We start from the raw sequence: 15,386 nt of genomic DNA on the forward strand, positions 1-15,386 counted from the left end.
CAAATTTAGAAGTTTCTCAAATATGTTAGAGGAAGTTATTTCGAAAATAGAACAAATCACAATATATGGCATATCTTCAATTAAAGAAAACAATAGTCTTTAAGTTAAAAACTTTGTACTCTCTAATGGGACCATACTGGGCCTGAACACCTCCCTCTACAACTGGATCCTAGACTTCCTGACTGGGAGACCTCAGTCAGTCCGGATCGGGAGTAGCATCTCCAACACCATCACACTGAGTACGGGGGCCCCCCAGGGCTGCGTGCTCAGTCCACTGCTGTTCACTCTGCTGACCCACGACTGTGCTGCAACACACAGCTCGAACCACATCATCAAGTTCGCCGATGACACGACCGTGGTGGGTCTCATCAGCAAGAATGACGAGTCAGCTTACAGAGAGGAGGTGCAGCGGCTAACGGACTGGTGCAGAGCCAACAATCTGTCTCCGAATGTGAACAAAACAAAAGAGATGGTTGTTGACTTCAGGGGGGCACGGAGCGACCACTCCCCGCTGAACATCGACGGCTCCTCAGTAGAGATCGTTAAGAGCACGAAATTTCTTGGTGTTCACCTGACGGAGAATCTCACCTGGTCCCTCAACACCAGCTCCATAGCAAAGAAAGCCCAGCAGCGTCTCTGCTTTCTGCCAAGGCTGAGGAAAGCCCATCTCCCACCCCCCATCCGCATCACTTTCTACAGGGGTTGTATTGAGAGCATCCTGAGCAGCTGCATCACTGCCTGGTTCAGAAATTGCACCATCTCGGATCGCAAGACCCTGCAGCGAATAGTAAGGTCAGCTGAGATCATCGGGGTCTCTCTTCCCGCCATCACGGACATTTACACTACACGCTGCATCCCCAAAGCAAACAGCATCGTGAAGGACCCCATGCACCCCTCGTACAAACTCTTCTCCCTCCTGCTGTTTGGGAAAAGGCACCAAAGCATTCGGGCTCTCACGACCAGACTATGTAACAGTTTCTTCCCACAAGCCATCAGACTCCTCAATACCCAGAACCTGGACTGACACCTTACTGCCCTATTGTCCTGTTTATTATTTATTGTAATGCCTGCACTGTTTTGTGCACTTTATGCAGTCCTGGGTAGGTCTGTAGTCTAGTGTAGTTGTTTTGTGGGATTTTTTAACGTAGTTCAGTCTAGTTTTTGTAATGTGTCATGTAACACCATGGTCCTGAAAAACATTGTCTCATTTTTACTATGTACTGTACCAGCAGTTATGGTCGAAATTACAATAAAAGTGACTTGACTTGATTTGACATATGAACATATTTACGAAGGTGTGCACGAATCAAATTTGGGGCAAATAATCTCATCCTATCTTCTGTCAGTGATTCCCCAGAGATTATTTGTTCTATGTGACCTGCACTTTTCCTGTGGGTGCCTGGGTTCTACTAGATTATGCTAAGCATAGTGTCAGTTCAACTCCTTCAAGTGGAAATCAGAAGAATATCCATTATTCCCTATTACAACTCTGGAAATAAAATTACATTATAAAGATTTTCATTCTCAAGCTATACTCTGTAAACAAATGAATTTGATGGTCTGTATATTGCATACAGTTTTGGTCACCAGTACAGGAAAGATGTAATTATAACTGAATAGGGTCCAGAGGAGATTCACAAGGAAGCCAGGACTGGAAGATTGTAACAATGACGAATCATTGACTTGACTGAGGTTGTTGTTTTGTTTGCAAGAGGAAAGATTAGAAGGCTTTTTTTGGAATGGAGGAAAACAAAGACAAATAGAAATAGAATGGGCTACTTCACCCACCATTGGACTCTGGATGATCTTTGACCTCAGCAATAGTTCCTTTATGCACTGCAAATCTCTTGATTCTCTTTACATCGAAACAATCACTGACATCTGTCACCAATATAGCAGTGACTAGGGATGCGTAGCTGCCTTGCAGATAGAATTCACTGCACGCTCAGTGAAGAGATACTTATTCTCATTTCAACCCTGATTGGTCTACACTTCAGATTTACGAGAAAAACAAAATTTCAACATGTCAGGTTGAAACCCAGCATCAGAACGGCTGCAAGGGCCTGGCCAGAAACAGTGATAATACCTTTCCCTCCACACTGACTCCATAACCCGCTCAATTCCTCCAGCAGTTTGTTTTTGCTCCAGAGTCCAGTATCTGCGGTATCGTATATCTCTGTTTACTTTTAAGCTGCAACCCCAGATACACCAACAGGGCAATCACCATGCCTGCTTCCACTCCACTGAGCCCCGTGAGGGCAAGTTTCCACCAGCTCACCTCTCATTCTTCTAACCTCTCTGAGCAGCAGCCCATTGTGCCTAATCTCTCCTCACGGGACCACCTTGCCATCCAGGAGACCCAAAGCAGATTTAATGGAGGTGGTGAAAATTACAAGATAAATAACTGGAATGGACTGGTTTCCCTTAGCAGGGGGTGGTGGGGGGTCAAAATCCGGGGCAGATAGATTCAAAGTAATTGGGAAAAGCATTGAAGGATATGAGAAAGGAAATACACCCAGGGGATAGAAGAGGTCTGGAAATCTCCGCCTGAAAAAGTGATAGAGGTGGATAGAATGATCCCTCTCTCTTGTTGGAAGACGGGGCCAGAGCAAGGTTTAATCACTGCGGTTTATAGATTAGGACTCTAATCCAGGTTTATGACGTGTTCCGGTTCTGGTCGCTCCTTTTTTGTTGCTACTTCTGGGCGATTTCTGAATTGGGGAGCCCTGCAGATAATGAACACTGAGCTGAGCTGAAAACACACCTTTTGATTTTGTGTCTTATATCCTGTGCTTCTGCTCTTTTTTTTGTTGTTGTCATTTGCGTGATTTTTTTTGTACTCTGGGGGGAGGGCGGCTTTGATGTTTTTCTTTGAATGGGTTGGTCCTGTGCTTTTGAATTTGAACAGATTTGAACCTTCCGTAGTATTTGGACATATACAGCATTAACTGAAGGGCCACAGACGTACTGCTGGAAGGTGGGATTGGGCTGCAGTGCTCTTTGTTGGCTAGCATGCACACGAAGGGCTGAATGTCTTCTTTCTGTAAACTTTCAATAGCTCCATTATTCATTAACTGCCATTTAATTATGATATAACAAGACGGCTCTCCAATTTTCAATTTAAAAATGCATTCTGTACAGTTAATTATCAAAACAGATGAAGTGCACAATTCAGCTCTCCCACTCATTCCTGAACAATACAAGACAAAGCAGAGCCAGAGGCAGCCAAGTGGATGATTAGTTGAGGGAGGTCAGTCAGGCAGATGATGATGGGGGAGGGCAGAGCAGGCAGAAGATTGGCATCAGGATCCTGAAAACATTAGCAGTAAGGGGGTGGATGTGTGGCAGAGAGCAGCAATCATGGATAGTTTCTCCAGATGCAAAGGAACGCCACATAGGAGGAAACAGTTGTTCTACACAAACAGAGATGGTGCAAATGATCAGACTGCTGTCCTGGATGACAAAGGGCTCTGAAAGTGTGAGGTCAAGCACTCTGGTAAGGGGAACCATAAGGCCTAAATAGTCAAAATGGAAAGAGACTCCAAATGAAAAAGGTCTAGAAAGATCAGAGGGTTCTTGTGCATGAATTACTAAAAGTTAGCAGGCAGGTGCAACCAGTAGTCAAGGTTGGAAATTAGGGTTTAGATGGGATTTGGGGTTTAGAAAAAGGCAAAATTTTTTTACAATTTTACAAAGTATCAGTGGGGCCACACCTAGAGACTGCACACACTTTTGGCCACCTTATCTAAGAAAAGATACAGTAGTATTGAAGACGGTTCAAATTAGATTCACCGGGCTAATTCCTGGAATGAGATTACTTCCTCACAGGGAGACCACAGTCTTTATGGATTGGAAATAACACCTCCTCCTCACTGACAATCAACACTGGCACACCTCAAGGATGCGTGCTGAGACCACTGCTCTATTCTCGCTACACCCGTGACTGGGCAGCTAGGCACAGCCCAAAAGGCATCAATAAATTTGCCAATGACTTAACTTTTGTTATCAAAATTTCAGATGGTGACAAGAAGACGTACAGGAGCAAGATTGATCTGCTGGTTAAGTGGTGTCACAGCAACAACCTTGCACTCAGCATTAGTAAGACCAATGAATTGATTGTGGACTTTAGGAACGGGAAGTCAAGGAACGCACACCAGTCTTCATTGAGGGATTATCAAAGGAATGGGTGAACAGTTTCAAATTCCTGGCCATCAACACCTCTAAGGATCTACCCTAAGCCCAAAATATTGATGCGATGACAAAAAAGGCACGATAGCAACTATATTTCATTTGGAGTTTGAGGAGAATTGGTATGTCACCAAAGACACTCACAGATTTCTACAGATGTACCGTGGAGATCATTCTAACTGATTGTATCACTGTCTGGTGTGGAGGGGCCACAGAACAGAATTGGAGAAAGCTGCAGAAAGTTGTAAACTCAGCCTGCTCCACTATGGGCACTATCCTTCCCAACATTCAGGACATCCGCAAAAGGCGATGTCTCAAAAAAGCCGTCATCCATTATTAAGAACCCCCATCACCCAGGGCATTCCTTCTTTCCATCAAGGAGGTTGTATAGAAGCCTGAAGACACAAACTCGACATTTCAAAAACAGCTTCTCCCCCTCTACCATCATATTTCTGAATGGACAATGAACCCATGAACACTCCATCACTATTACTTTTCCTTTCTTTCTACAGTACTTAATTACATATTTTATATACGTACTTGTAATATAGTTTTTATCATTATGTATTGGAATGTACTGCTGCTACTAAACAACATATGCCAGTGATATTAAAGCTGATTCTGATTCCGATTCTGGTATGAGCAGATCACTCCCTCGCACGGAGTTGAAATGCACCATGTGGTAACCTATATCTCTTCTTCTGGTGCAGATACATGCCTCACCCCCTTTACTACGAAAACAACGCTGTGGAGAAGGGTGAAGAGAACTGAGACTTGGAGTTCAACAACAAACACAGTTCTGGGCCTTGTGGTTGGAGCCGTCATGGAGAAGCCGAAGTTGCAGCAGCTTATAATACTGTTGTCTACCCAAACTCCTGACTCAGAAAATAGATTCCCCCACCTACCTTACAAGATGAACTCCCTCCTTTGCCTCTTGAGCACCATGCCCACCTATGAGACCTGTACTCCTTGGATTACCCTTGGTTAGCTGAATAAGGCAAGAGCTTTCCACGGGTTACTCAGGACATCTGTGGGCCTTGTAGCAACCCAGAGCACATTGTAGTCAGGACTGCACAGCCAAGCACCTCCCAGTCTCCACCCAGCTAACAGAACTCCCCTGCCACTCGTTTCCAACTCATCACCTGCAGCCTATTTAAACCCAGCTCTCATCCACACTCCTTGTTCACCCATTGGAACAGCTAGCCTCACCCAGTTGCTCCTAGCCTTCAATTACATTGTTCATTGTTGCGATTAGTGTCTGTTCTGAATATCTGTACAGTTTTATGGCTCCTAGTTCCTTTTGCAATAATTTTGCAATTTATTACTAAAGCGTCGTTTACTGCTAAATGATCTCTGCCTCTCTGCTTTTGGGTCAAGCCTCCTCGACAATCCCGGAGAGAATTGACCCAGCAGAGTTGGCTCATCCAAAGGAAGTCGTCTGCTGGCACATGTCCAGAATCACCAGGAAACCACTGACCACATGCTCACCTCTCTCAAACAACTCGCTGTCTCATTACAGAAACCCCGCACCAGTCAGCCTCCTCCCTCGGACCCCCGGATCCCAGTGCCCAAACGCTTCGACAGATCCCCAACCAGCTGCTGCAGCTTCCTGTGCCAGTGTCGGAGCTCCCGCCAGCTCTGTGTTCTACGGAATGAGCCAAGATCACCATCTCTCTGTCTCGTATTAGCAAAATCTCAGCTGGGCCACCGTGAACGGGGACAATAAAACTACCATTTGCAATGAATATGAGGAATTCGCCGCTGGGTTTTCGACCTTCCTAGAAGTGGAAGGGAGTAGCAGATCAGATATTTCACCTGCATGAAGGCTGACGCTCAATGCTGGACCCTCACAGCTGACCGCAGCTGAAATGTGGAAGTACTGCTGGCCCATTACCAACAGGGCCTTTCAGAGCACTTGAAAGACCAGCTGTCTACCCGGGAGATGCCCGCCAACCTCGAAAGCTTCACCTTGCTGGTCCTCTGAACTAACAAAGTCTTATGGGCTGCCCCTCCAGATCACCAGTCAGAAATCCAGCCCAGTTCTCAAAACCATTTCAGTCTACAAGACCCCCATCATCAATGCCTCCAGAAACCATGCAGTTTGGGAGGGCTTGTTTAAACCACCAAGAGCATGAGCATCAGTGGAGAACCAACGCGCGCTTCCTACGGGGAAAACAGCACCATCAGGTAGAGACAAAGGGCTTTCTATCTGCTAAGTTCCTCTCGTTCCAGCTCCATAGCCTGACTCGCTCTCGCTGTCCTCCTCCACAACCTGATGGCTCTAAGTACACAGGAGGCGCTGATGGATTCTGGCACAGTAGTCAACTTTCTGGACTGGATCTGAGAGATGCAGTCCAAGCCTATGTCTCACCCTTTCTGCATCATGGCCATTGACAGACGTACCCGAGGCTCTGGGATGGTCAGAGCACGTACATGAGCATCAGAGATCACCACAAATCCATCCAATTCTTCCTACTGACTCACCCAACACTCTTCTCATGGTTACGCCTGGCTCTCCACTCTCAACCCTCACCACCTGCTCATCCGGATCACTGCTGAGTTGGAGACCCATCTGCCTGCATCCTTAGCTGACTTCACCCCATAAATCCGTGGAGACGGAAGAAACTCTCGATCTCACCAAACTCCTGCAGGAATACTGTGACTTAGCCATTACCTTTTTTTAAAAAAGGCATGTCAGCAGCCTGCCACCTCACAAACCACACCTCCTATGGGCACCACCTCTCCCCAAAGTTGTCTGTTCTCCCTCTCCCCTCCTGAGACTCAAGCCAAGAAAGACCACATTGCCAAAGTGTTACAGCACAGCTTCATTCAACCATCCCAGTCCTCAGCTGATGCAGGAATCTTCTTTGTCAAAAAAGATGGGGGTCTTCGGCCTTTCATTGACTACCATGGACTCAACAAAATCACCACTAAGAACCGCTACCCTCTCCCCTTAATAAGTAGCAAATTCGAAACACTCTGCAGGGCCCAGAACTTCACCAAACTGGATCTAAAGAGCGTGCACAACTTGATCCACATCTGCTGGGGGTTAAGTGGAAGACGGTGCTCTTAACACCCACTGGCCACTATGAAGACCTGATGATGCCTTTCAGACTTTCCAACAGTCCAGCCATATCTCAAGCCTTCACCGACGAGATCCTCTGAGACATGCTTCACAGGTATGTGTTCATCTACCGCAATGACATACTCATCTTTTCCAAGGACCCCCAGGGCCGTGGCTGTCACATCCATTCAATGCAAGTTCGACACTCCAGTCATTTCCTTTTTGGGTTACTTTCTTTCACCCCATGGCATAACAATGGACCCAGACAAAGTGCCTGCCATTGTTGAAAGGCCCAGACCTGCTTCCTCAGACAGCTACAGCATTTCTTGGGCTTCTCCACCTTTTCATCAGGAATTACAGCCAAAATGCTGTTCCTCTAACTTCCCTTACCAAATTACCTACTTGATGGATAACCTGTTCTGCTGCTGCAGACCTTGCTTTCGAGGAGCTCGAGAGACGCCTTACCAGCGCTCCTATTCCCCGCCATCCAAACCCCCCTGCAATGTTGGCGATAGCGGTGGACACATCTAACATGGGCACCAGGGCAATCCTCTCTCAGCAAGCAGTGAACAGGAAGACACACTCTTGTGCCTTCTTCTTGCACAAGTTCAACTCTACACAACACCGTCCTGGAGTAGGAGACAGGGAGCTACTCGCTATTAAATGTGCCATTAGAGCAATGGAGACATTGGCTGATGGGAAACACCAAGCCCTTCTGTTGTGGACTGGCCACCAATACAACAGACCCACCAACTCACCCCACTTTGAGGTACATTTTATGTATTGCACTGTACTGCAATCCCAAAGCAATGAATTCACAAGCTAAATCAGTGACTCAAGTGCTAAATCATTTCCGCTGCTCTACTTTTGGGTCAAGCCTCCTCTATAATTCCTGACAACGGTAGCTTAGGAAAAGGACATCTAAGCACATAAGAAGGTTGTGGGAGAAGGAAAGGAATTGGGATTAATGTATAGATGCCAATATGATTTTGGTTATTTTCTAATGTGTAATTTTTTGTTATCATGAACAATTCTGAACACATTTGTTCATTCATTGTGTGCCCTGTTCCATGACCATGATTGTTCTGGGCAAATTTTTCTACAGAAGTGGTTTGCCTTTGCCTTCTTCTGGGCAGTGCCTTTACAAGATGGGTGACCCCAGCCATTATCAATACTCTTCAGAGATTGCCTGGTTGGCGTCAGTGGTCGCATTACCCAGACTTGTGATATTCACTAGTTGCTCAAAAGACAATACACCACCGGCTTCCATGGCTTCACATGACCATGATCGGGGAGCTAAGCAGGTGCTACATCTTGCCCCAGGGAGACCTGCAGGATAGCAGAGGGAGGGAGCGTCCTGCACCTCCTTTGGTAGAAACGTATCTCCACCCTGCCACCCGATCTGAACACATTAGCACTATTCAAACAGGTTTAGTGGAAATTGCATTCTTCATTATTCAAAGATAAGTGACACTTCTGATACACCATTCTATAGCCTTCATCTACTTCAGATAACCAGCCTCTGCTGTTTGTGTCAGCACTGTCCAGATACAACTGGAAATATTAATTCTGCTTTTCTCTCTGCGAATGCTGCCTGATATAATGAATATGTCCAGCATTTGCTGCTTTTATTTCAATTTTCCAACATCAGTACTGTTCTATATTTCACAGATCCAGCATTGTTTTGCCCTCTTTCTCTCCCCTTCACCCTTTGTATTTATATCTCTTCCAGTCAGATAAGCCACAACTAACAAACTGTCTTCACTTTCTCTCAGCCAGTACTGCCACCACTTCTTACTTAACGTTTCTAGTTTGTTACTCTTTAATAAAAATACACAATTAATTTGCCTTGGCAAATTGATAGAACTTGGTTTTGAAAGAGATTCCCACAAAAAGGGTCTACATGCTTAACACCTTGATGAATTATGGAAAGACCTTTATGTTATAAAATCAAGTCAGCGCTGATTTATCTCAAAGTGTTCTGTGCATCTCTGATCAGGCAATCCCAAAGTATGGTGGTTATGGAAGAAATGTGATAACTAAACATTCCAGTCTTCCTGCATTAACTAGACATTGTCAGAGTGAAACCAATTATCCAAACCATCTTAAAAACAATGTTGGTCAGAAGGTAGGGGTGACAAACTAAAGTAGGAAAGGGGGCAAAAATTGAAATAAACATAAATGTTTGAGTAATATTAAACTTCTAATTAACAGTTTTATTATCTTGCCCTTCACTTAATCAGATATCAGACATTTACTTTCTGAATCAAATAGGAAACACATTTCCTGAAACCAGTTTCCTTTTTACTGCCTTGAGATGATGCAGGCACTCTTCTGCATACCGGGGCTGACACGTTTCAGAATGTGACAAACAGGCACAGAGCCGGTCATCAGTAATCTGTCACTTCATTCTTAAAGTTGTATCTGTTGGGTCATGAGCCAAATAAGCTACAGAATCTCCTTGCGTGAAATAGCAAGACTTTTCTACCTTACACCAATCCTCGCAACACATTTCATGTCATGAAAGACAGATGATTTCATGAGCAACGTTCCCAGTGCACTTGGACTATGTTTCTGCCTAAGAGAACACATGACTAAAAATCACAACTTGACAGAATTCTTTCTTTTAAATGTTTCATTCTTAAAGAGTATAAGTTGACAAACATACTTGGAATAATTTTCACTTCTCCTCAGTAGCTTGAAGTCTGAATGATAAGTAAAAGCATGGAATTTGAAAGACCATTTATAAAGTGCATCTTAAGAAATGATAATGAAAATCTTGCTTTTTTTCATGAAACAAAGGCAAGCCTTTAGCATAGAAGGTCTGTTTAAGTTAACAGGAATGGAGCACAGCACAACTTCTTTTGAAAGTATTCTTCACAAGAGACGATGAAGCAAAAGAAGCTATTGTGTTTTTGTGGGTTGCCAGGCAGTTCAGTCACCTCTCTAGAATTTCACATTCCAATTGAAAACAAAATGCAGCTGAGGTCTTAGAATTTTCTTCTGATAGTTAAAATCCAAAGGGAGAATCTAAATGGGGTGTCACAATAAGTGTATAAGAGTTTTTTTATATGATCCTGTGATCCATTCGCTGAATTCAGCACTGAAGTCTTACAAATAAGTTGAAGGAACTTTCACTTAAAGTGTTATTTATTAAAATCAAAAAAATGGTGATCCTGTGCATATGAACATTTCTACTTAACCCAGCTTTTACTTAAGAAGATGCATAAGTTAATTTTGTATAGGACATCTAACTTTTGTGCAACTGACAAACTCTAACCAGAAGTAATTCTAAGTGTTTGTATTATATATTATTTTATAATCTGAACACTAAGACCCTTGTCTTTACATGCTCAGATCAAGTGATTATTGTACACTGAAGTTACATATCTTTCTTATGCAAACATAAGCTGATAATTTCCTCCTACCTAAACAATTATGTCCATCATGTGCCAACATGAAGCCATCATAGCAAGTGCAACGATAGTTTCCTGGAATGTTGATGCATTCATGGACGCAGCCTCCGTTGTATTCTCTGTGGCATTCATCAATGTCTAGGAGAAGGAACACAAAACAGAATGATGGATGCTTTCTGTTAAAAAGAGACACTGACACTGCCAAAAATCACAAATTGTTACAAAGCCATTTAAATCCATACTAGTCTCATTTAGAATCTATAGGTTCACACATTCACATCTTAAAAATAAATATTTAATATTAAACTAGATGCTGAACGAGATGGAAGTAAGTAAACAACTGAATGTGACAATGTGAAACAAGTTACTGTTCTAAACTGGTTTCAACAAAGACATATTTGAGATAAAAGAAGGCCACTTAATCTGTTCAGTCAATTATTTCCCTTTGTCTTCTGAGATTATATACTTCTAGCATCAAGAATCTTGCTGATGCCAGGATTTTTAAAATATCAAAATGAGTATTTTCTTTACCACTATTTATTACACAAACTATGATTCTTTACACACACACAACCTCCTGTATCTAATAAAGTGTCTACTCCGTGTATGTTCATGGTCTTCTGCTGCTGTAGCCCATCCACTTCAAGGTTCGACATGTTGTGTAATGCGTGGTTATTTGAGTTACTGTCAGCTTGAACCAGTCTGGCCATTCTCCTCTGTCCTCTCTCACTTACAAGGCACTTTCACCCACAGAACTGCCGCTCACTGAATTTTTTTTGTCTTTCACACCATTTTCGGTTAACTCTAGAAACTGTTGTGCATGGAAATCCAGGGAAATCAGCAGTTTCTGAGATACTCAAACCACCCCATCAGGCACCAACAATCATTCCATGGTGAAAACCACTTAGATCACATTTCTTCCACCTTTTGATGTTTGGTTTGAACAACAACTGAACCTCTTGACCATCTCTGCATGCTTTTATACGTTGAGTGCTACCACATCATTGGCTGATTAGAGATTTGCATTAACAAGCAGGTGTACAAGTGTACCCAATAAAGTGGCCACTGAGTGTGGGACACATCAGAACCAATATATTTTGGCCAATTAAGCAGCTGCCCCAATTAGCCAAAGTTTTATGGAAATAGTTAAAAAGGTATAGAATACAAACTATTGTTTAATTGAGTAACAAATTATATATTTAAAAGAAAGAGAACAAATTAGAACATCAATACTACTATGGTACTATAAAACTGCAATAGTTTCTAATTGTTATTGATGAAGGAATTCATCAGTGTACCTGTATGCTGCCATATTCTTTTGATTGACTAGAATCTATAGCTATAAATGAACAAAATCAGCACAGACACCTAGTATGATTAATGAAGTGTCTTGATACTATGCCATCAATGATCGCATCCTCTAAATCTTCACTTTCATTGCAACATTCAAGACAATTGTCGATACCTCCAAATTATATGCAGTTCCTAACTTGTTGAAGTAGAGAAATTATATCACTTTCACTCCCAACCATTTCTGGCATCTGAGTACTTGAAACCACAGTGAACAAAACGGTTTTGAATTGTTTTATTGCTTATTTCTCATCAATGACAAAAATCGCTGCTCTTTGAATAACAGTGTGATAGTATTTTAAAACTCTTCGCTCTAAGCGCGGTGTAGTGTCTAACAGCCACACAAGTGCACTGATGCGAGCTAGAAACTGTCCGGCAACAGTCTCCTGCCTAAGTAAGCAGCATAGTGCCCCAAATATGCAAAGAGAATCCCAGCTTAGTTTAGTTTTTGTTCTTTAAGAGTTGTCCCAAATAAATGGCTGTCCCAATTAACACACACACACACACACACACACACACACACACACACACACACACACACACACACACACACACACACACACACACACACACACACACACACACACACACACACAGTCTCTGGATTTGGGGAGTGACATTTTTTCAAGGGAATACAGATCAGGAATTCCATATCAGAACTTTTGCCTAGTAGAAACTCATTGATTGGCATCCCATCCACCACTACAGCCCTGTGGTCACAATGCATAGCATCCGCAAAACCCAAACCTTACAACCACTTCTCTATACAAGAGCACTAACTTATTAAGGAAATCATTAACTACAAGTTTCCCCTCCAAGTCATGCACGTCTGACTTGAAAATTTATTTCAATTCCTTCATTGTCACTGGCTCTGAACATCAGGACTCCTCGCTCATCCACCTCCCCAAATAGTACAGCAGGTCTGCACTATCACAGGATTGTGGCCACTCAAAAAGATGGCTTCCCACACCCTCTTGGGTCAGCTGGGAATGGCCATGAATGATGCTCATTTGCCCAGCATAAATGAAATAAATATTCAGAGTACAGGCAGGATATCTACAGGATGTGAGTAGCTCCGCTGCACTTGGCCTCTCTATTCACACATCAACAGTGCCCAGTTGAATTGGGAGGGGTATGGGAGATATATTTACCACCTTTGAACTGGACTGCTGCCTGATTCCATCATTTTACAGGATACAGTGAACACTGCCCAGAACCCTGGTTCAGTTATGAATCAGAAATTATGAGTCAAAACGCCCTGTAGTTTTCACAATTTATCAGATATACTCAGTGTCAAAGGGTTTATTTTTTAACATAATGTGAACATTCCCCAGATAAATTAATTAATTATTCTATTATTCTGATTTGCAAGAAGAATGCTAAAAATTACAACCCAAAACACAATGTGGACTAGACAGACATCCCCTTTTTATTTAATATTCAGTCAACATGTCAAACCAGAGCATTTTAGGCTTGAGTATATCTTGGAAATGCTTGCATCATTTTTACCTTAGAAAATTGCAAACAAAAAAATTATACTCTCGTAAAGATAAGGAGAAAGAAGTAAAGATAGAGATAAAAGTTCCCTAATTCTGGTTCAGTAAGAAAACTCTGGTAGAATTAGATAATAATCACCTTCGCACTGCTTTCCATTTCCCTTATAGCCTGCCTTGCATGAGCACTTAAACGACATCTGCGTATTCTGACAGACTGCATTGACATGGCAGACATCAGCTCCTTCTGTGCACTCATCAATGTCTGTAAAACAAACAGGAGGGACAGAATAACAAAGCTGAGGAAAGCTCCAGGGGGACAGTAATTACACGTCAGCTTCACATTTCGATCCAACAGTACCTTGGTTGTGCATTCAAACATGAAAATAATCACTTGGGCTACTTATCAATAATCTCAAAACTATAAAGCAAGGTTTAAAGATCTGGAAATTCATTCATTTGGGGAAAAAAAAGCAATCTCAAAGACAACAAAATATCTTGGAGTAAAGGCTTCTAAGAAATGCACAGATTCATACCACACAGCAGCTGTGCATTTGGAGAATGTCAACAATCAAAAACAATTAGAAACTTTGAATCTGAAAATAAAATTCTCTGAAAGCACCAACAATCCAACAACATAAAGTTGATTAATATGTAGCTTTTGGTAACTGGAATAAGATCACCGAGGATATTTTTTTAACTATGGAAGCACAGTCAAAGCACTGCTAACTATTCTGGGGAGTTCACTGCATACTGAGTTGCAATCAAATTAATTCCACAAACAAAAATGCAAACAGAAAAAATGTTCATCCCTATTATCAAACCTGCAACATATCTATCATTAAAATCTACTAAATGACATTCTTGCTTAATACTAAAGCAACTGACATCCGCAGACACAGACACACGCAGATATAATTAAATCTTCCGTATTATATGTATACAAAACCATGTATAGCACATAAGTTTTTAATTGGCTACTCCAGTCTTCACATTTCTCAATGCAACACACCAGCTGTACATTCCACTTTATGTCAAACTCAAACACTATACATGCTTTAATGGCAAAAAAACAATACTAAGAAATGTAATGATATTTTGTAAACAGGAGTACTGTAATACTTTGTTCCTTTTCACCAGATATTATTTCAGAAACATTTAATCCAACATACCTTGCAATAATAACCACTGTTTAAAGGTGATTACAAAACTACTTTTCAACTAATTCACAATTTGATAAAATATTTCAATATTTACAAATTAACAAATCATTATACAGCAGCATTCTAAGAATTAAATTTAGATATACCTGTTTTAATAAATGGACAAAACAGTGAAGACTTAATTGACATTTAACTGTTGGACTAATAATTCTCCTCATTCACAAGCAGAGAGGCAAAAGCACATCTGTCCTTGTTGAGGAGTGAAGCAAAGCAGGGATCTCATACCAGTGCCTGCAAACTTACCTCGAATTCCAGCACTTGCAGAGCTTTCACAACTGCTTAACAAGAGCAAAAACAAACAAAAGTGCCACACCAAACAAACAGCCCCCATGATGATATGATCCGATCCTCAGTGTCTCTTTGCAAAGACACGTTTGAACTGAGAAATCGGGTTGTCCTGACTGGCTGATGAACTCACCAGGATTGTTTGCTATGCCTGCCCTTTAGCCTGTGACGTCTTTAGGGTAACGAATTGATCCCAGGATCTGGTCTGAATAACTTCACCACTAATTAGAATACCTAAATTAATTACCTACCACTAGACCTGTCAGCACTGTACTGATAATTGCCTCTGTATTGCAGAGTCTGTACATCTAGTTCCAGTGCTCCTTCTAGTTCATCTGTATTCCCCTCTCCATGTAAACAGACATTT

General features: G+C 42.1%; 1 protein-coding gene across 1 annotated transcript in view; it reads right to left on the bottom strand.

Annotated features, from left to right (window-relative positions):
* Nucleotides 1-15,065, bottom strand: part of scube2 (signal peptide, CUB domain, EGF-like 2) — a 117,171-nt gene extending 102,106 nt beyond the window's left edge. Inside the window, exons 1-3 of the mRNA XM_073049550.1 lie at nt 14,978-15,065; nt 13,654-13,776; nt 10,681-10,806 (exon numbers count right to left, since the gene is read on the bottom strand). Coding sequence (XP_072905651.1) covers nt 10,681-10,806; nt 13,654-13,776; nt 14,978-15,065 — 337 coding nt within the window. The remainder of the gene's footprint in view (nt 1-10,680; nt 10,807-13,653; nt 13,777-14,977) is intronic.
* Between the last annotated feature and the right edge of the window lie 321 nt (nt 15,066-15,386).

This window comes from Hemitrygon akajei, chromosome 6, assembly GCF_048418815.1.
Source record: "Hemitrygon akajei chromosome 6, sHemAka1.3, whole genome shotgun sequence".
NCBI lineage: Eukaryota > Metazoa > Chordata > Chondrichthyes > Myliobatiformes > Dasyatidae > Hemitrygon > Hemitrygon akajei.